The 21,894-nt window shown below is 39.9% G+C and overlaps 1 protein-coding gene across 1 annotated transcript in view; it reads left to right on the forward strand.

The window, feature by feature from the left end:
* MPDZ (multiple PDZ domain crumbs cell polarity complex component) overlaps positions 1 to 21,894 on the forward strand; it is a 97,383-nt gene that overhangs the window by 43,289 nt on the left and 32,200 nt on the right. Inside the window, exons 22-30 of the mRNA XM_039381950.1 lie at positions 126 to 218; positions 688 to 865; positions 2,971 to 3,081; positions 3,609 to 3,692; positions 4,870 to 4,893; positions 6,095 to 6,196; positions 7,397 to 7,468; positions 10,219 to 10,381; positions 10,991 to 11,187. Of these exons, the coding sequence (XP_039237884.1) occupies positions 126 to 218; positions 688 to 865; positions 2,971 to 3,081; positions 3,609 to 3,692; positions 4,870 to 4,893; positions 6,095 to 6,196; positions 7,397 to 7,468; positions 10,219 to 10,381; positions 10,991 to 11,187 (1,024 nt within the window). The remainder of the gene's footprint in view (positions 1 to 125; positions 219 to 687; positions 866 to 2,970; positions 3,082 to 3,608; positions 3,693 to 4,869; positions 4,894 to 6,094; positions 6,197 to 7,396; positions 7,469 to 10,218; positions 10,382 to 10,990; positions 11,188 to 21,894) is intronic.

A 21,894-nucleotide genomic window follows, 5' to 3' on the forward strand; every position in this document is an offset into this window, starting at 1 on the left:
TTATGTGAATCCTGTGTACAAATTCTAGTGCTGGCAGGGTGATTCAATACATGAAATTTTTCAGAAAAATCTAATCATTATATGAGTTCTTTAAAAATGAATTGCATGTTCCTGTTCATCATTAGGGAACTCTCAGAGCTTCCAGAACGTGAAGAGGGGGAGGGAGAAGAAAGTGAATTTCAAAATGCAGCTTTCAGTAACTGGAACCAGCCCAGAAAGTAAGTGCAGATCTAGTTGCACAGAATAAAATGTCATATGAAATATAAAAATTTTGAAACACATAGTATATTTTAAGAGGAGTAAGAAAACAGCAGAATTGCTGCAATTATGTATGTTGTGCATTGCAGGAGTTGATTTTTACTGCCATTGGGCTAAATCTAACAGTGTCTTGATTGTTTTAGTAATTTACCTTTACTTATCCCAGGCTGATTCTTTGGGATCCAGAAAGAAGAGATGAATAGAAGTATTCAACGTTTTTATCAGAATCCAAAATAAAGTGACCAACACTAGACTCAATTACAGACCTGCTGAGCAATTCAGATGATAACTCCCACTGAAAAACAAAACTTTGCAAGGAGGGTTATTTTAGAATAAAATAATTGTGCAAATCCAGGTGTCTTCAGTGTGCAGCATTGTCATAATCACAACAGATTTTTATTTATTTTGACCCTTGTTTTTTCCCAACAGGGTTGAACTCTGGAGAGAGCCTAGCAAGTCATTGGGGATCAGCATTGTTGGAGGACGAGGGATGGGGAGCCGCCTGAGTAATGGAGAAGTGATGAGAGGGATCTTTATCAAGCACATCCTGGAAGACAGCCCAGCCGGCAAAAATGGAACTCTGAAAACTGGAGATCGAATTGTAGAGGTACCAGCTGAATGCCTTTTGCTGCAATTCCCCCAGCATCTCAGGAGCCGCTGAGATGGATTTGTAGTTCTGGGCTGACAGCTGTGTAATTGCTCCAGCTGACACCACTTGAGCCATGCAGACTGTGCTACCATCTGCTGATGTTTATGTGCAGTCAGCTGTCTGTTAAGTTGAATATCTAACCTGAAGCATAGATGACTGACTATGTGAGCAGGGTACTACAAAGCCAGCAGTTCAACCTGCCTGTTTTAAAGCCAGCATGTGTAGGAAAAAGCTTAAGTTTGGTGAAGCTAAAAGATTTCACTATTGCTTATTGGGTAGCAACAGAAATGGCCAGTGCAGATCATGCAAATAAATACCAAGCTTATTTCTCTCTTAAATCTTAATCATATCACATCATTCTTATGCATCTTGTGCAGTAATTAAGGGAGACACTTTTTTTTTTTTAATTCCTGACATGAAGAAATCTGGGTTTGATGTTTGGGAAAGTAAGTACACTTGTGTCCATGCCTGAGGGTGAGGTAGCCATTGGTGTTGCATGAAGGGATTTATCTAGATTTCTCTTCTACTTAGCCAGTCCTGTGTTCATACAGCCACTTTTGCTTTCTTGCTTAAAGATACTGAAGAATGAACGTGCTGAAAGAATAGGTCTTCCCTGTGATGGTTATCAGTGTCAGGCATTACCCTGTCTCCAGCATCAGGCTCTTAGGAACTGCCCTCCATCCTGCTGGATGTCCTTAGCTGGCTGTCCATCAGTAAGAATGTAACAAGGGGGGTTGACGGAGATGGTGATTCTGGATCAAACTGGGCTTGCTTTACACAGTGGCACTGAGCTGCAGTTTGCTGTTTGCTACAAGATCCCTATCAAGGATCTTGAAATAATACCTTAGTATAAGTAGCACTTTCTTCAATAGGATGGAACAGTTTTTTGTATAACAAGATGTTTGTTATAACAAGACGGGAGTTGGAATTTTGCTTGATGGCCACAAAATAAAAATAGTCATTTTATTTGAATAACTGGATTTTTATGAGTGCAGTTGACTCTGACAGTGATAATTGCAGAAGTTGGAATGGGTGAGTGAAATTAAAATGTTATGTTAATGTGACTGTTTCTGAATGGATTATTTCAGTTTCTCAGGTTGTGGCATATCTGAGCTTTATCTCCACTATTGCATACAGTATTTCAGACACGGGGAGTTGGAGAGCCTTTGTTCAGTTCCTCATAGGTTTAGAATTTCTCTCAGGTTCTTTTTGTGCTCTCTTATTTACATTGAATGGTTAAGTTTAAGGTAGAGTTAGACAATTAAAAAGTTGTCATATAAAGTCATATAACTTTGTGTGCAAAAATTACCACTAACAAATAACCTTTCTGTGTTAGCTTTTAGCTTTTGTTGTGGTCCTTGTGAGAATACTTTACTGATGCTAACCTCACCTTAACATTGTTCTTACCTGACAGTTTTTTTTCACGCACCAAAATACATGAAGACATGAAGAAAAACAACCAGGCAAAAATTTATCCTTAGCCATCCTTTGTAAGTGCCTTCTTCTAGAAGAGAGAAAGCTTTTCAGCTCTGACCTAAAAAATTGACTTCTGGAGAAAGTGCCTAGTAGCTAAAATTGGTCTTATCTTGCTTTTCAAAAGCAAACAAACAAACAAACAAACTCCCCCAAAAAACCGTTGTGAAAGACTCTACAGCACCTAACAAGTTTCCGTTTGTAAATCTCATAAAGTCCTGGGAGACAGATTTCTCTGAGATAGAATTTACAGGAAGCAGTATTTAGCAAAAACTGCCACTGTCTTCAGGTTATCATATCTGCTATGTTATATTGCCTATGGAAAAAATGAATGGAGCCTGAACCAAGAATGTTGAAAAACCTGTTTTTAAAACAGAAGAATAAGAGAATATTTATTTAATGTCCTTTCAGTGCTCTTGGAAATCTCAAACCTGTGTGTGAGGGACTTTAGGCCAAGTTAGTAGAAAGCTTTCCACTAGAAACAGAGGTTTGGGCTCAGGTTTTAGTCAAAGTTTCCTAACCAAAACTCAAAACTGACTCATGATTCTTGTAGCTTCTTGCAATGTTAAGATGAGGCCTTCCAATTACAGGTGGATGGAATTGACCTCAGAGATGCCAGCCATGAACAAGCTGTGGAAGCCATACGGAAGGCAGGCAATCCTGTAGTCTTTATGGTACAGAGCATTATAAGCAGACCAAGGGTAAGCATTAAGAATATTGAAAGAGATGTAATACATAGTAATAAATGAAACAAATGTTCAAGATGGTGGTGTTTGGGAATGGGATATTTAATCCTGAAAGTGCCATCTCAGCTACTTTAGGAACAAAGATTTGATTTAAGTATTATTTCCATTTAGAATGAAATCGATTTGGATTTGGAATTACCCTCCAGCACGCCGTCCACAAACTATTTTGAAAAGCCTCAAGAAAGATAATTTGTTGGGGGGCAGAGTAGGAGTCTAACTAAAACCAACTCTTAGAGATTGACAGCGTGTCTGAGGAGCGAATGCAGAAATACAGCACCTGTTAAAAAATTCTTTGGACATTAATGAAAGGACCTAGAAGTACACAGAAGTTTTCTGTCACTAAGCTGCATGGACATTGCAGACAAAAGCTACTGAGCTTTAATATAAGTTGCTTGCATCACTAGAAACTAAACTTCCTCTTTGTAGAGTCTGTGTAAGCTGCGTGTTTATTTACTAGTTGTCTCATAACTCTTGTTCCCCAGCCAGAGTCTCTTTATAGCCCTTCTTCAGCTTCTGCTCCCTGTGGGCAGAAAACTACTAACCCATTTTATCGTCAGTCATCTAAGGTAAAGTTGCATGAAAAAGCTCTGTTGAATGTTGATTTTTGATACTCAAACTACTAAAATAAGGCTTTTGTGTTTGCTGTGATATGAACAGAATTGCCACTGCTGAATGCTTAGGCCAGGTTGGGATGGGAGTGATGCCATTGCTTTATCACAACTTACTTTTGTTTAGAGAATGCTCCTTTCCTATTTCTAATTGTAGTTCTTTGTTCTATTTTCAAATTATTAAGCTTGTTGGGTTTTTTTGACTGTACTAACAAACCCTTGTTTCTCTGTAAGAAGAAACATTGCAATTGCTCTTGCTGTACACATACATTACATTGTGATCTTCGTAAATGGCATTATATTTATTATCTTCATCTTTTGAAACTTGCATCTGTACTTTCTAATGAGATCTTATAAGGAAATTTCCTGGTTTCATTCATGTGCAGTCACCCAAATAGCTAGCTGCCTGCACAGAGTAGCTATATTTAATATGATACAGGTTGTATTTAGCCAGGAAGTCAGTTTCAAGTGATACGTAGCTAAGGAGTCCAGTTCTGCTTTGTTTTTTTCATTCAGGCTTATCTAGCAGATAAAGAGATCCTGAGTACTCCAGAATAGTCCAAGTAATGCAAATGGGCTGTGAAAAGCTATTTTGCTAATAGCTAATTAAGCAAAGGATAATTTTGCTAATAAGGAGTTACCCACTGAGTCCGTGTTTCTTACCAATACTGCTCTGGTTATTTCTGAGTAAGAAATAAAATGTCACCGTGATTATGATGCCATAGTATTATGCCTACAGCATTGTGCTATAGGAAATGCTAGCTAGTTTCTGACACCTTAGCATCTTGGACACATTAATAAAATTATGAACAAAAGTTAGTTGAAAAAAGAAAAAAAAAGATAAAAAAAATCTTGTTAATTTAGGTTTTGATTTGAATAAAAAAACAGCAAAAGGGAAAATGCCCTTTATTTTAACCTTTGCTTTTCTTATTCTGTGCAAGAAGGTATGCTAAACTGAACTGTTCAGGCAAACTCAAATGCTCCATATTTTATTATAGTAGTCAGTCCATATTGACACAATACTGTTGCATGGACTAGAATTTGGACTAGTATTTTAGGAACCATGCCATCATGAAAAATATAAAAGGCAAGCTTTTGAATGACTGTAGCTGACATTTGTTTCCTCTTTTACTAGGATTTCACTGTTCATATATGTAAGGTTTGTGATGCTTTTCTTAGTTTCCTAAAATTCCATCAAGATACATTTTAAAATTTTACGCAGATGACAAATGCAGGTGTTAAAGTGTAATAGGATCATTACAGTAACAAATTACTTGTTGCAAACTTCTCTAAAAGACGTGTGTAAACAAAAAATCTTACAGCCTGTTGACTTTGAGTGACTTGACAGTGAGAAACCTTGTTCATGCATGGCATTGCTTTCTCACTGCTGAAGACACAGTAAAGTCAAGACCTGTATTGTCTTATCAAATTACATTACTTTTTTGCAATTTTGAAAATAAATGTTTAGGGATGCGTTTACTATTTTCAGAAGCATTTAGAAAAAAGCAAAATGCTTTAAGAAAATTTTTAAACAGCAGTGTACGTTTGGATTAAATTACTCTTGATATAAACGATCCTGCAAGCTTTTCACATTCCTTTCCATTTACCATACTTCTTGTTTTCCGCAGTGTTTAACTTACAGACCTAAGACTTGTAGGCTATTGACAGATGGATACATCTGTATCATGTATACATGGTTTATTTCCTACAAACTGTGCGATCAGAGCTGGTCCTTCTTAATTAAGTTTGTCTTGATCTCAAAATAGAGTACAGTACAAAAACTGAGTAAGGAATATAAATGATCGAATTACATCCTTTAATTTCGTCTAAATGTGTAAACTGTTTCCATATTAAATAATAATGAGGAAATACCTTCCATCGCTAAAACAGAAGACCAGAGAATTTAGTTTCAATAAACTGTAAATTCAAGCAATTATAGGTGCATGCACTCATATACAAAGTGTTCAGTAAAAGTCATTATTAGATATGAAAGCTGCTTAGAGATGCCTAATATTACTAAACCTTCTCTTTTGCGAAGTAAAAAATGCTTGTACAAAATTGTACAAATAGCACATAAATTTACTCATCTTTGTGCTGCTCAATTCCCTACTTGATGTTCTTTGTGAAGAGTAGAGAACAGATATGAGCATCAGTGCTTTTCCTCTATGCTATGCTAAACAAAGCTGATAGAAACACAGAGCAAATACAGTTTTGCCCACTTTCACCTATCTGTAGCAAAGTGCAGGAAGTGGACCTTGTTTAGTTAGCCCAAACAACTACATAAATATGTTTTGCTTCATGAGTAAAAAGGGTTAATTTAAAATTGGTTTTGCTTAGTTTCTATTATGCTTTCCTTTTAGAACTCTTCTCCATCTTTCCCGCAGAACACTGTTTTCTGTAGGCCAGGTGTCTTCAGCAGCACTAACCCATTTGCTGATTCTTCTCAGTTCAACACCAGCAAGGTGGGAGGATGACACACTGTCTGCTTTTGACTCACCAAACACAATATGTGTGCTTCTTTGCCATTTGTGTCTCTCTGCATTCAAATTCTTTTATACAAGTTTGGGTAAAATACTATGCTGATGAGAGTGGGAATTAAAATGACAGACAAATATACACAAAGGAAAGTTACAGAGAAGTGGAAAACGCCAGCTCTATTAGTCATAACTACTAAATCTGAGCTATTCAGAGCTACCAAAGGAGTAGGTTCTCAAATACAAGATCAGTCCCTGTGGTATATGTTAAAGTATCCCCATGAGTGTAACTCTCTCATCAGTGTGTGAAGTGTTTTGCTGCTATGTACTTCTTTTACGTGGTTAAAACTTTACAGCTTTAATATCTTACTTTTATTTTTGCATGAAAAAATCCAAACATTAGCAGCTTTCAGTTTATGATGCTGAAAATATTTTCCCTCTACTTCTTGAAAAATCTTTTAATGCACCATGAACAAGATGCTGACATCTTCGGAAATATTAAAAAAGTTAGATTTTTTTTTTTTTTTTTTTGGTGATTAGTGCTTACTGCATGTTGTTCACAATGGGAACAGTTACCCTCTGACACAGTAATAAATAAAAGCTTAATTCTTCTTTGCATGCATTTCTGATTTAATAAAATAATTTCTAGCTGGTTTTACATCTTGGAAGTGATTGTGCCCTTCTGTTTTCCCATGTTGTCAAATACGTCATATGTGCAATGAACATCTGTGATAATACATGTAGTATATAATTGCATGTGTGTTCTTAAAACTGTTTTTCATGTTTGTTACAGTTTTGTATCTGAGGAAAGGGAACAGATATGTAATATAAATGATGGCTTGTACTTTCTATATTTTCAAAAGTATTTCTGAAAAATAGGGCACATATTTTAAAAGAATACATAATGGTCTTGCAGTTTCTGCGTAATTTCTTTTTTAGCATTAATATAAGAATGGCCTTTTGTCATCTCTGTTCTCTTGCTGAACTAAGGTTCGTGTACAGTAAGTTACTTTGCTGAATCAGGGTCCTTAATAACCATTAAATACTTTTGTCTGTTTATAAATAGAACTAATAAAGTTGCTGCAATTAGTAAAATGAATCCATAATTGAAAACGAGTTATTCATTAACAGTACTGTGTATTGCCAAAGGTGCTGTAACATGTGGATTGCTGTTTTCTGTTACTGTAGGAGGTATCGAATCCAGTTAGGGTTACCTTCCGTTGTTCCCCAACTAACCCCTTTGCTCCCACACCATTCAAGGTTTGTCTTGATTCCCATCAGTGGGTCCTACTGTATGTGTGCTCTACATTTGTACATGGCCTGTGATACCTTCCAGAGTACTGCTTCTTCCTCTGCCTGTGCCTTCATTTTTTCAAGCTCCAGACTTGCTGCCATTTTCAGTATTTGCTTGGCCGTGATCAGAGTGACCCTGGTAGCCGAATTGGTTCACGCACTCTCTGATGCTTTGCATTTTAAATGAAATACTGTGCTGTGGCACACTGAAAGTATTTCATGAGTTAAAGTATTTTAGGTTTTCTGTGTGTTGCCCGATTCAGGGAGCAAAAGTCTTATGTGTGTGTAAACTGTGGAGGCCAGCTTCTGCTTCTGGCTGCGCACGTGTGTCAGGTTGAGTTTTGGAGGCAGGATGTGTTCCCTTCCACACAAATGGCATTGTAGCATGCTTTTCACCCTTCCCACAAAGGAGCCTTGCTTTTACTTTCATTTCAGCATTTCCTTCAGAAATATTCAGATTTAGGTACATGTGTACAAAGGTACAGAAAGAAGCATTTTTTGTCAATCAGATTATGGTGGCTGCAGTTAATAAATGTTAATCTGTCAGGATGTAGCCATATGTCCATACCTTACAGATTTTCCAGATGTCCTTGACCAATATTTTGTTTGGTTTTTTAGTCATGTTTTCATTAAATTTGCTATTCTTGGACACTGTCATTTGCAAAGAGTACCCCTAAATTAATATGTTAATTCTGGTTTTAAAACAGAGAGACTACTGTAAGGTTTGCTGATCTGGTTTGCTCTCACACTTGCTATCGGTTTGCGTGGCAAGGTGGTGGTAGCTGTGGGGACTATGGGGTGGCTTTTATCTTGTTTTTTTCTCCCATGTCCAGCTGAAGAGGGGAGTGATAGAGCAGCTTTGATGGGCAGCTGGCCACTGGCCAAGGTCTACCCACCACAACACTGTATTTCCTCATTTTTTCAGTATATTATGTAGCTTTCTAGTTAAACTCTAGGAAGCACTCTGAAAAAATAGCGTTTCTAGAATTACTCTCCCTTTCACTCCTCCTTGATATGTGGAGGTATGTTACAACTTTTCTTTATGGTGGACACACGAATTTTGATTGTGAAAAATCACTTTGAATGTTACTAGATAGGGTTTCCACCCTGCTCTCATTCTGATGGGTGACAATGTCTTTGCTAGAATTTTGCTGCTTCAGTTTTGAGATGCTAGGTATCATCTCAGCAGGATGACATTGTCTTAGATTGGAAGCATGAGACAAGGTTACTAAAGATATGAAGTCATATAGCATTTATTTGCATTTTTTATAAAAATTATTAGTTTGGGTGTTATATGAAAACTTCCCACACTTTTAACATTTAATGACTTCTTAGTTAAGTTCATAGAACAAGTTCCTAAATGAAAGGAAAATGTTTTTCAAGCACAAGCAGAATGAGAGAACTGAAACAGGGCATTTGCAATTTCTTTAAATCTTTGGAGTTACAGAATTCAGATAAGTCATCTTCACTGGGAGATGGGACCTTTCTTAAATCTCAATATGACTAAATTGGTAACTTCCCAAGTTTTTCAACACCTTCAATTTGGAAGATGTACGTTGTTATTCATTTCAGTCGGTTGCCTTTGATGAAGAAATTATCTGAGTGTTTTTGGCACCTAGAGACGCAATCTGAAATACTGTATTCAGACTTTTGCTAATGGAAGTAGTGAAAGCTGAAATGATGAGAACAGGGCTATGAAGCTAGGGCAACACACCTGAAAATTCTACTGTTGAAAAAATAGTTGGTTTTCTTTTAAAGTTTTTGTTGCTTATATCAATAGCCGATCTTCCAGTATCAAAGTCTCTTGGGCATGCATAAGCTTCAGAATTATGATATTCAGACACAAGTTTCTTGCTTAGATGTTTACTCTAAGCAAGACAGAATCATACAAATTAAAAACACTTAGTGAAATCCCTGATCAGAGTCCATATTCCTCAGGGGAAATTACTTGAACGGAGGCTTGCCATATTGCGGATTTGGGCATTTAACCATTACATTGCAGTAGTCGCGTGTTTGTACTTCTTACTTTTTTATGAATATGAATAGACCACATCAAGACTAAAAGTATCTGTCTCTTGTGGTTTAATATGTATCTTTCTTTGTTTGATCTCCTCTGTGCACTTTATTGGAAACTAGTAAATAAGACTGAAAAAGTCCAGTCACTGTAGATTTCGTCAATTATCATCTGTTTCATTTTGGTTTTTAATTTTTCTTTCAGTTAATATGCCAGTTATTCTTTTCTTCCTGGAGGCATTTTTGAAAGCATCTAGTTTTTTGTTTCCTTTCCCTGTTCTCGTATTTGGCTTCCAAAGCATATGATAGGAAGAAATTATATGCAGTGGCTTTTAAAAATAAAATGAGGTATAAGTCTTTTGCAATTAGAGCATTAAAAAAAAAAATCACTTGAGTCTTTGTAAGAGACTTTTTCAGAAATATAAAGTGGCACATAAAACTTTACTGAATTGGGCTTTTATTGTGAGTTTTGTTTGTTTCCAAATACATTTTGGAGTGATGTTCTCTCTTACCTTGCCTGGTGTTTGTTTCTGTCTATGATCTCTTTCAGCCTTTCTGTGTTGTGTTATTAATTTAGAGTTTCAGTTGCTTGATATTTAAACTTCAAAGCCGTAGTCATTACCATTTTGATGTTTTTGTATACTAGTTTGCCCTTCACAGAGTCTACATTTTCTTAGCCACTGCATTTTTTTTATTCTCCACAGGCATTCGGTCAGTCCAATGTAGAACCAGAAAAGACTTCACTTTGTAATTTGCCTCTGCCCCCTCCTTCAGCATTTTCAGGAATGAGCTGTGATGTTGCACAGTCATGTTCCACCAGAGTGCCAGAAGATGTGGAGAAGGAGGATGAGTTTGGTTACAGCTGGAGTAAGTTTATCCTTTGTGATAATGTTTGCAATACTCGGTGTTAAAATAGCACTGCATAAGATATGGGAGTGGGGTCATCCTGTTTGAACTGCTTCTTTATCATGTGCTTCGTGGTTTGGATGTTAAGTGTTGCTCTTTTAGTTGTGCTTGGTTAAGTGCTCATGGTAAGATATGAAACGCATTTTTTCTTGATCATTGTACTACAATCTCTGTTTTTCTCCATGGTCTAAATTCATTGTTTCACATGTAGTACTACTCAGAGAATTTCATTGTACTCCTATTAACTGATGACAATGATTGATGTGATAGTTTCTGTTACCTGAAGGCGTTACTGGAGAGAATATTATTGCTTTTATGTGTGAAAAGTCTTTTTTTAAGAAAAGTTTTAATGTTTTCTGAAATTATAAGGAAAACAGGAAACTAGAAATAATATTGTAAATCACCTAAGGCTTAGCTTAAAAGAAGGTGTGGTTTACACTGAAAATTTTCTCATCCAGTTTGTGATTTTTCTGTCAGATACTGCCCACTGGACACTGATCTTGACTCTAGGTGACTTGTGAAACTTTCTAATATAAATCCAACCTCTGCTGCCCACACTTTTACATTTAGAAAAGATCGTGCAGCGCTATGGAAATCTACCAGGGGAGTTACACATGATTGAGCTGGAAAAAGGAAGGACAGGTCTGGGACTTAGTCTTGCTGGTAACAAAGACCGATCCAGGATGAGTGTCTTTATAGTGGGAATTGATCCTAATGGAGCAGCTGGAAAAGATGGCAGGTTACAGATTGCAGATGAGTTGCTAGAGGTGAGTTTTTTCAATTTATACTGAAACCCAAACATACTGATTTAAAATGCAGTAAGATACTGGATTCTTTCTGCAATATGGATGTTCTTCAGTGAACTTTGAAATCCCCAGTTTATCCAGTGTATCACTATGCTACGAGATTTTTCTTCTGATATAAGCCAATTAGTTGCAGATTTTCTGGCTATAGTAGTGCTAAGTAAAGGTGTGTTTGTGTATTTAAAATGGAAAAAATGGGGGATAACAGCAGTTTTGGGGTTATGAAGACATATAGAAGGGCAATGAGTTGCAGACTATGAAAAATACTGAAATCCTTTAGTCCATCTGTTTTTGGAGTGCTCCAGACCTCTCTGATTACTTCCCTAGCTATAGAAGTGTGATAATAGCAGAATATTTTTATGTTGTGTAACCCGGAATATGGAAGTTAAATTGGGGAAACAGGAACAGATCCATTTTTATTATATACTTCTAATCATTACATGTTCGGGTGCTGTTTTCTAATGGAGTGAAATGACCAAACCACTAAATATGCAGCTAACATTTCCAATAGGTATATGAGCATAAAGGATATTTCTGTATTACCACAGCTCAGTTGATGATACCTGGAGATGTCTTCTCTGCTACAGCATTTCTCATTTTCTGATAGCCATAGGTAACATTACCATCACGGAAATGCTTTGTGTAACTTCAAAGCTGTATGTGGAGGTATTTGCAGATGTATTGGGGAGATGGTACAGGGGAGGGAATGGTGAGTCTGAACAAAGCTTGACATTAAGAGGGTAAATTATATAGCCTGGTAGTTGCAGATTAAAAAAGAAACTAAAAGATTTGTGGTGCCGTGGACCAAGTCTCATGGAGGGAACTTAGTTGAAAAGCCCAGTGTTACCTGCTTGACAGTTCTCTTGAAACATCTGTTTTTAAAATCTTCATGTTGCAGTTATGGAGTATTCTGAGGACATACTGAAACACATCTGTCTGAGTCTGCTGTCATGTGATTTCATGCTTACTGTCCACATTGTAGACCTACAGACTAATGCTAAGAAATTATCTCAACCCCTTCTGACAGGAGACATCTGAGCTTGCTTCCTGTATTCCCAAGTAGCTGTCCATCAGCTGTTGTGGGTCATGTCCCATCCCCCACCTGGCAGCCTAACCAGGGTTTTCCACAAGCCTATGGCAAACACTGCAGGAAGTGCTGCATTTGGATTGTCAACTCCACTGTAAATGACAGAGCTCAGTATCCCTGTGACCATGTCTGGTGGACACAGCCTGCTTAGAAGCTGAGAAATTGTTATGCTCAGCCCTCAATTCAGTGATTTGCATCTGTTGCTCACTGTTCACTGTGTCTCTGCTTCTGTTAATACTACCTGTGTGTATTGTGTTACTTTCCCTTTGTCTGGGTCCAAGCTGTCCTTTTCCAGTCATTTCTCTTTTCTTAAAATGGACTTCTGCACTGTGGTTTTCTATTTCCAAAAGAAGGCAGCTAATAAAATGTGAGCAAGTAATGGCCTTAGTCTGCAAATTCATACTGATATGTCCAGTTGTATCTGAATCATAGGTGCTTCAAGGCGTTATACTGAGCCTGCTCATGCCAAATGAAGACAATGATTGTCAGGTCAAAACTTCAGATAGTAAATGTAGAATCGTAGAATGGCTTGAGTCGGAAGGGACCTTAAGTATCATCTAGTTCCAAGTCTCCTGCAGTGGGACGGATGGCCAACCACTAACTAGATCAAGTAGCTCAAGGCCCCATTCAGCTTGGCTTTGAACACTTCCAGGGATGGAGCATCCACAGCTTTTCTGGGCAACTTGTTCCAGTGCCTCACTATCCTCTGGATTAAGAATTTTTTCCTGACATCTAACCTAAAACTCTCCTTTCAGTTTCAGTCTTGCCCCTTGTCATACTCCTACCACCCCATGTAAAAAGTCACTCTCCCTCTTTTTTATAAGCCCCCTCTAAGTACTGGAAGGCTGCAATGAGGTCTCCCCAGAGCTTTCTCCAGGTTGAATAACCACAACTCTCAGCCTGTCTTTACAGGAGGGGTGCTTCAGCCCTCTTGTCATCTTGGTGGCCCTCTTCTGGACCTGTTCTGACAGATCCACATCTTGTGCTGAGAACTCTAGACCCTGCTTTTTGGTTACAGTGGGAGAGACTTCACTTCCCCAACCTCCAACTATAGGTTCAGGAACATGAGAGATGTGGGAAGCCAGGCTGCCAGTGAAGGCTGAGGTGAAGAACTTGTGAGTTCCTCAGCCTTCTCCATATCCATTGTCACCAACATTCCCTTCTCATTTGTCAGGAGGGTACACTCTCCTTGGCCTTTCTTTTCTGACCTATAATATCCATTCTGATAACTCTTTGCTTCCCTCACCAAGTCCCATTCCAAGCCTTAGCTTTCCTGATCCCATCCCTACGCAGCTGCACCATATCCTTGTACTCTTCCCTGGTCATCTATGCCTGGTTCAGGCTGTGCATTTCCTTCTGACTCTTTGTGCTGGTTTAAAGGTAAATCAGCAGAGGAAATGAACTCAACTCAAAAGAGAGATTATAAGTCAGAATAACAATTTAATAAAATAATACAGTAAGTACGATTATACAGACAAACAATTGGTTTTAACCCACAAAACCCAAATATATAACCCAGCACACTGGGGCATGAACAGAGTGGTGTTTTTCGAGCCCCCTAAGTCCAAAGGAAAAGGAGGGGGAAAACCTGTTGGTGAGAGTGCTGTTGCAGTCTGGTCAAGAGTGATGATTGCAGTCTGGTTGAAAAGTGGTGGTTGCAGTCCAGTCAAGAGTGGTGGTTGCAGTCTGGTTGAGAGCGATGGCCTGCAGTCTTCCTCTGGATCCCACGAGTGGTTAAAAAGGTCCCAAGGCTCCAAGATTATATATCTTCCAGTTCAATCAGGAATGCTCAGTACCTCCCTCAGGGTGGGGGGCTCCTTAATGGGTGTGAGGACAAGAGCAACTCCTATCTGGCAGGCCTCTTAGCACCTAGATTATAGCCTGAAGAGTCAGGCTCTGTGTGCAGATGGTGTAAATGGTTCATTGATAACCGTTTCTGGGAAATGGCACGGAAGGCTATAGAATACACAGTTTTGGGTTACACCCATCCAGTGATGAACTGGTCTCAGTTGTCCTAACTAGGACACTCTTGTATTAGTCCATTGGGATACATGCCTGGAATAAAGACAAGTACAACAGACATATTGCAGTGAGAATAAAAGAACTATCAAAGAGAAGCAAAAGCTAAAAAAGAATATAAAATAACTACTTTATTCATACAATACTATGAACAGCTTTCATTACAGTATTAACTAGTAAAAAGGGAATTAAAGGGACACTAAAAAAGGATAATAAAACAATACTACGGACAGCTTTTAATACAGTATTAACTAGTAAAAAGGGAATTAAAGGGATTCCAAAAAGAATAGAAAAACACTTGTTTTCTCTGTTGTTTCCTATCAAGAAACTGTGCTTACCCACACAGACAGGCCAGGGCTACCAGGATCTGCAGCAGCTGGTTGGTACCCGTGCTTAGTGGGCGTCCCCAGGGAGCAACACGGTCTCGATGGAAGGATGAGTATTGCTCGACTCAGCAGTCCCGACACCCTGTTTTTATCAGCTCTACATTGTACTACGTAGGGCCAGTACGTAGTACAAGGGGATGCTTGAGTGGCAGCCAAACACCACCTGTTCATTACCTAATGGCAACAGCCTGTGCATGCCCTGCTGTAGGGCAAGGGGCAAACGACCCCTGCCCACGTAATCTTCCTCTCACCATCATCTTTCTCGCCCCTATGTACGACCTCTAGCACTGTGTTTCAAGGATATTTGTATCCATCTTGCAGTAGGGAGCTAAGCCAAGGAGGAACTCAGCTCTGATAACAGGGGACATCTAGTTGACTTGCTAAAAGAATGCAATGGACCTTACAGTTAACTTGTGCCATAAAGTTACATTGTACAATACTCTGGTTGGTTTCACATCCTAATGTAATTACTTTCTCACGCCTCTATGCTCCATTGATCATCTAATTCTGAAGTACCCCCCTTACATGCCACCGGATGATCAATGGTAGCAAGAGGGTGACAGTGCACTACTCAAGATTGTAATGCATTTATCTTGGTGTTTATCATTCGACATACATATGTTAGCACACAGGGAATTATACACAATATACATATTATTATACATCCGACTACTAACAAGCCGATTAACAGTTTTTGTAACCAGGGCCACACCTATTTCGAATTGCCAGAGGGGTTCCATTCATCATTAACATGGTAACTGTTGGGTGAGGGCTTTCAATTTTTGGATGCTAGCATGAACAGACTGAGAATGATCACTTAAATTCATGCAGCACATGCCCTCAAAATCTTGACAGCCATGTCCTTGGGCTAACAACAAAAAATCAATAGCAGGTCTATTTTGTAAACTTGCATGACTAACAGAGTCTACATCTGTGAGCAATGCACTCAAAGCAATGGAGGTAGCATTACCTAGAAACTAAAGCATGAACAGTTCCTATCTGAGCTATTATACTAGCAGATATCCTTTCAGCCTTATTCCAAAATGTTACATCAGAATTACAGTCCAAAGTAAACTGTCGTGTGTTTCGTCTGCGTGTTCTTAGTTATTTTATGTAGATGAAATAAAGTTATTTGTCCAAAGGTACAAGGGCCTCCTACGACCTTTCCCAGAATACCTTTCCACACCCTTTGTCCACAAATGAGAAACAGATCATTTGGGAGGCCAATCGCATTGGATCCAGGAATAAATTGTGCTTGTATGGTCTCATTGCACCAGGCTGATGCATTCCAGTATATATCCCTAGGAAAAATGTCAACTTCTCCTTTGTCAACCTTGGTACCTGACGTATAGTTTAAGTAAAAACATCGAGTTGCAGTTAATGTCCCTACAATGTCCAATTCTTGTGGCTGAATGGGTAAAGCAGGAAAATTATGCATATATGCTGTAGACTTAGTACACCAAATAGCATCCTTCCCTCTTGTAACTTGCTATGATGCCTGGCACCACCAAAGAGGTTGTTGAGTTCCTGGGTGTGTGCAATTTGCTAACACGGTCTCATTATATAGAGCTCCCCACCGGTTGTCATCAATAGGTACTCCAACTAAGCAGGTGCAAAAAGGACTCGTGGGAGTTGCCATGGACACACACATGACATCAGTCGTCATCACATTGGCCAGGGTGGTCCACACATTGACACCCGAAACAGTAGTCAGCAAAGAAGCAAAGCATAGCCGATATCTACAATAAAAGAAACAGACAAAAAAAACCCAAAATTGTTAGGGGACCTCCCCCCCCCTCAAGGTTTCCGGGTACTGCAGTAGTGACAGCATGTGATTGGTCAGTGGCAATGATTTCAGCAGCTACAATGGCAGCAAGAGGGTGATAGCGCACTACTCAAGATTGTAATGCATTTATCTTGGTGTTTTATCATTCGACATACATATGTTAGCACACAGGGAATTACACACAATATACATATTATTATACATCCGACTACTAACAAGCCGATTAACAGTTTTTGTAACCAGGGCCATCCCTATTTCCAGGACTTTGTCCTGGAGGGGTATACCACACACTGTGTCTTATACCCCCAACTACTACGGGGGTGTTAGAGGTATAGATGCAATGTATACTAAAGAACAGAGTGGGCCAGGGTGTAAAATAACAGTATGGTCAGCAGTGTTTTTGATACCCAACAACACAGGTTTAGTACCATCTTGTACTGGATTTAACAAGGTTAAGCCTTTGGTTACTGCTCGTGGAGTTAAAGCAAGTAATTTCACAAGGGGCACTGATGGAGCTTTTAGCTGACAATCAGGTCGCTCCCATTTGACTTCTTGTGGCCCATAACTGTGTGTAAAAAACTGTGGCTTCACCTACTACACCATACTGGTGACCTGCTTGGTAAGATACTTTTGCATTAATATTTACTTTACATACTGTAGGAGGTTCTCTTTTCATTAGAAGCAGAGGAGTTGTGGTGGGGGTTAGTGCTTAGTTATTCAAAACTCATACCGCCTCTGTTATATGGTCCACCCACTGCGTGAACTTTCCTTCTCCTAACCGTTTCAGTTGTTATTTGAATAACCCATTCATATGCTCAATCAGCCCAGCCCCCTGAGAGTGATAAAGCAGGTACCACACCCAGTGCACTTGCCGCTCATCTGCCCATTCTTGTACCATGTGGTTTTTAAAGTGTGACACATTATCTGTATTTCTAGTGGAGTCCCATAATAGGTTTCAATGGTATCTAACATTCTAACAGTGGTAAACACATTTGCATACCAGCTGGGAACAGCTACAAAAACTCCAGAGTATGTATCTACTGCAGTACACACATATTGCTGCCTTCAGTGCTCAGGTAATGGCCCAATAAAGTCAAACTGCTATCTCTCTGCACTACTCGACCCTTTCTTCAGGGACCCTAGGGGAACTACTTTTAGTGCTTGCTGTTTGATTATCTGACAAACTGAGCATTTCTGTATCACGTCAGACACAATGGTAGTAGACAAATGTACTCCTCTCTGTTTTCCCCACTAAATGGTGGCATCTCATCCTCCATGCCCTGCCTTTTCATGAGCCCACATTGCTAATGCTGTTTCTTCACTACTGTTTATGGGCCCTTACTTGTGTAGTAAGTTTGTCTGCTAATTGATTACAAATATGTGTGGGAGTGGTGTTAGTGATATGAGCATCCATATGATATACCCACACATCCTGGCCTTGCAATAAGGTATATATTTTTTCCCACCATTGTTGTCCTCAAACTGTTTTGCTTCCAATTTTCCACTGGGCTTTCTCCCAAATGGATAACCAATGAACTAGCCCCTGAGCTACTGCCCATGAATCAGTGTACAAGTAACATATAGTATTTAGAGATGTTGCCTCCAGGGCTTGCCATACTGCAACTAACTCAGCCAGTTGGCTACTACCCATCTCTCCTTTAGTGACCGGGCGTGTACCTGTCATGGGATTGATAGCAGCTGCAGTCCATTTCCCCTGATGGGCACTACCACCGTCTGTAAACCAGGCATTGTGTTTCTGCTCATCTGACAAGCTTTCATATGGCACTCCCCACCGCCCTAGCTGTATGTTTTGCATAAGCTGGTTTTCTTTCTCTTGAAGACTGGCATCCTTGACACTACTGCTTACTTGCTCATGTAGTGTGTGTAAGTTTCGAGCTGTTGCCTAAAGAGACGGCTGAAAAAGAGACTCCAGGCCAAATTAGAGTATAAGATAAGAAAGCAGAAAGCTTTAATGAGCCACTAGGCTCCAGGAACACATCCGTTCAGGGGGTTCCACAATTTAAGGTGTTAACCCATCCAATCCAGGTCTGTCCGCCCCCTGGTTCTGCCCCCTTCTGCCCCTCTGGCACACCCCTCCAGTAATTGAGGCAGGGGCCTCTGGGACCCCCTCTTCCTCATCCTCCTCCTCGTCACAGCACGTCCAGTCCTTGGAGCTCCTCCAAAGTTCTGGGTTTGAAGGTCGCTGTGCCTGTGCGGTATCTTGTTGTCCAGGCCAGGGTGCAGATGGTCTTAAACAGCATGAAGGCCTACCTTGAGGGAAGTCTAAACAAGCTAACGGAATTAACGGAATTGATGTGGGAAGGGGAGCAGTGTTGGGAAGGTGTATAAACTACTGTGCTAAAGGGTGAGGGATAATACAGCTACTTTAAAATCTACATTCACTACATAACTACTTCTAAAGCCTATAAAAATTAAAAAGTCAAAAACTCCATGGCAACAAGTCCCCCCTTTAAAGACTGGACAAGACTCAAAGATCTTGTCTAGCCTCTACCACTTATACTTAACATCATACTAGTAAGATGACTAATATTTACAACACTAACCATACAACAAGCTATTATGCAGATCTAGCACTATATACAACTAACATGAATAGCTGTTTTATCCAGGTCCAGTTTGGTAACCATGAAGTAAGTCTGTAGAAGATATCTCTGTAAACCTAATGAGACATCTTCAGGAATTACCCAATGTATATAATTTAAACTTGTTGCCAAATTTCAGCCAAATCCATAGTGCAAATTCAGCACTCACATTCATGAAGAATATTGGGTGCATTTTACTAAAGCCAAATGTAAATTTTGGTGCTAAACTCAATTCATACTTACTGGTGATATTAGACAATACACACAGAAAAAGTTTAAACATCATTTTAACAGTCCTTGTAACAGTCTCTGTTGCTTCACTTGTTTCAGGAACAGAGGCTTTCTTCTTTCTGGGTGGCAAATCCAGGGTTTTTGCCAACAACTCTGACCATGATGGAGATGGTCTGCTGAACTTGGAACAGTTCTTTTGTTTGGCTTGTGGGAGTTTCGGTCTCATTGTTTACATAGGCTCAGTTTCTGGGCTGGAACAGATGAACAGGAGTGTCCAGTCCCATAGGCCTAGATGACATGATGAATCACTGCAGTTCCTGCAAAGCAGAGCTTAAACTATTAAACAATCTTGCAAATTAACCTTCCTTTATGCAAATAGGGAGCATGTTGTTTTCTGCCTTGGATTGTATGTGGATCTTTAATATGGCTATATGCAAGGCCTGAACCCACATCATAGATGTTTCTTGACAAACCCTGTTTATTTGTGTTTTGTAAGTCGATGGAGTGTGACTTTCTGTCTGATGACAATCTCACAGGAACCCCAAATCTTGGAATTCCTTCATCTTGACTGTGTGAGAGGAACTTGTGCTTTTATCACATAAAGTGATTTGACTGCCAGTCACAGATCTAATAGGCCAGTCAGGAGCTTACCAGAAGCAGGCTGCGTCTGGATGTAACACCAAACAGCACCCTGGCAGTGCCAGTAGCTCATCACAGGGAGTTTGCACTCTCTGGACAGATTCCAGGCCTTATCAGGGGACAGGCCATCCTGCCACAGTCTGCCCCAGACTGCAGTCGATCATCCTTAATTCATGGAGTGGTAGTGCAGGTACTTCTTGCCTCCATGGATAAAAGCATCCTCATGTGTATGTGAATACTAAGAAAACAGCTATATTATAATAAAGCTAGGAAGTGATTCTAAGCAAATCATTTAAGCAATCTAAACAAATTGTCCCAACAACCACGTTACCAGTTTGTCTCAAAGATTGCAGGCAAGATGCCAATCAGGTCTCAGAGTCCCCATGGGGGAGTCCACAGAACCAGTGCCGTTGCAGTGCTGCAGCCGCCTTCTTACCCCTCTTTCCCCCCTAACACAGGACTTCTCTTCTGTGAAACGCAGCGTTCACTTGCTCCTAGATGACACTGGGTGAGAAAGCATTTTAGAGGCATCAGGTGTATAAATCTGATCTCACAATTACATGAAAATCCTGTGTGGACTTTCCATCAAACCATCCCTCCAGGAGGAATTCTTTCACAAGCTGCAGCAGCCACGGAAACACAGATGTTTCAAACAGTGTTTACAAACTGCTGTTAAACTGCTGGGACAAGATATATGCAAATATAAACATTACAAACTTTAAAACAATCATTGTAGCAAAAACAATGTAAGCTTTCAGTTCTTCTGCAATTAAACTAACAGTAAGAGAAGCCTAAAAGTAGCATAGGACAGAAGATAACAAAACAAATACAATAGTCATGGCACTGTTTTGATTCTTGTATATGTACCACCTTTGGAAGTCACAGGCTGACCTTTCAATAGTTCTTAACCGTGTCAGAAGCTTTTCTATATAGATCTTTCTTGTTTACTTACTCCTGACCCATTTCAGGAATTCTTATTGCAGTCCAAAATTCCTTGTCTTGGTGTATCTCACTTGCAGTTGTTAAAGCATTCATTCACTTCTGCACGAAAGTTATTTTCACCCATTTTACTCCCACCCTGGGTTTTTGTGGTACAGCTTTCAGGTCTGTCAGCTGCAATGGACCTTCTGTAAACAGTCAACTTCTAACACATTGTTAGTTCACACTCAGAACAAAACAGTACCCCCCCTTTTGTTTTTTTCCCACAGCCTCCTTAGCTGAATTAGGGCAGAGACATTCACAGGCTGTGAGCCTGAAACAGGCTTAGAATACAGCGGTCAACAGATAGTTTTTTCTATTCCCCCAGCTTAGCTACAACCAGAGGTTCTGCTGGGGAAGAATCCTCCGATCCCCTTCTCTTCAAATCTGGACAACTCCTTCTCCAGTATCCTTTCTTTCTACAGAAAGAACACCTATCATTTGCCTTATCATGTTGGCAATTGCATCCACAGCTTTTGTGGTGGACATTGTGTCTGTAGCATTCCTGGCAGTTACTGTTTTTTGGGGGAGTCAGTCTTGTCTTGCTTTCCCTTATACATCTTTGACCAGTTTGCTGCTCTTGGTTCTGCTACTTGATGTTTCCCCTCTTCTGAGTTACTGCCTGACTCCTCACCAGAAACCTCCGTGTCTGTGTCAGTGAGATCACTGTCTCGAGTTTCGCATTTCACGCTTGAGGGGTCATAGTAAGGAAGACCCTGCCCCGAGAATTATTTACTTTTCCTTGGCATGCCTAGTTCTTGAGGGTATGGGGCAAAAGCTGGGAACACCCCTGGACGCTGCCCCACCCCCACCCCCCCCCCCTTCAGAATGGGAAGCCCTAGGGGCATACCAAAGGGAGGCAGTCGGAATGACCGTGCCGCCCACGTACCCGATGGGACGGTACGGACCATAAAGGACAGCGGGGTGCTAGGGGGAAGGGGG

This window comes from Pipra filicauda, unplaced genomic scaffold, assembly GCF_003945595.2.
Source record: "Pipra filicauda isolate LSUMZ 115617 unplaced genomic scaffold, ASM394559v2 scaffold24_size8852520_pilon, whole genome shotgun sequence".
Lineage (NCBI taxonomy): Eukaryota > Metazoa > Chordata > Aves > Passeriformes > Pipridae > Pipra > Pipra filicauda.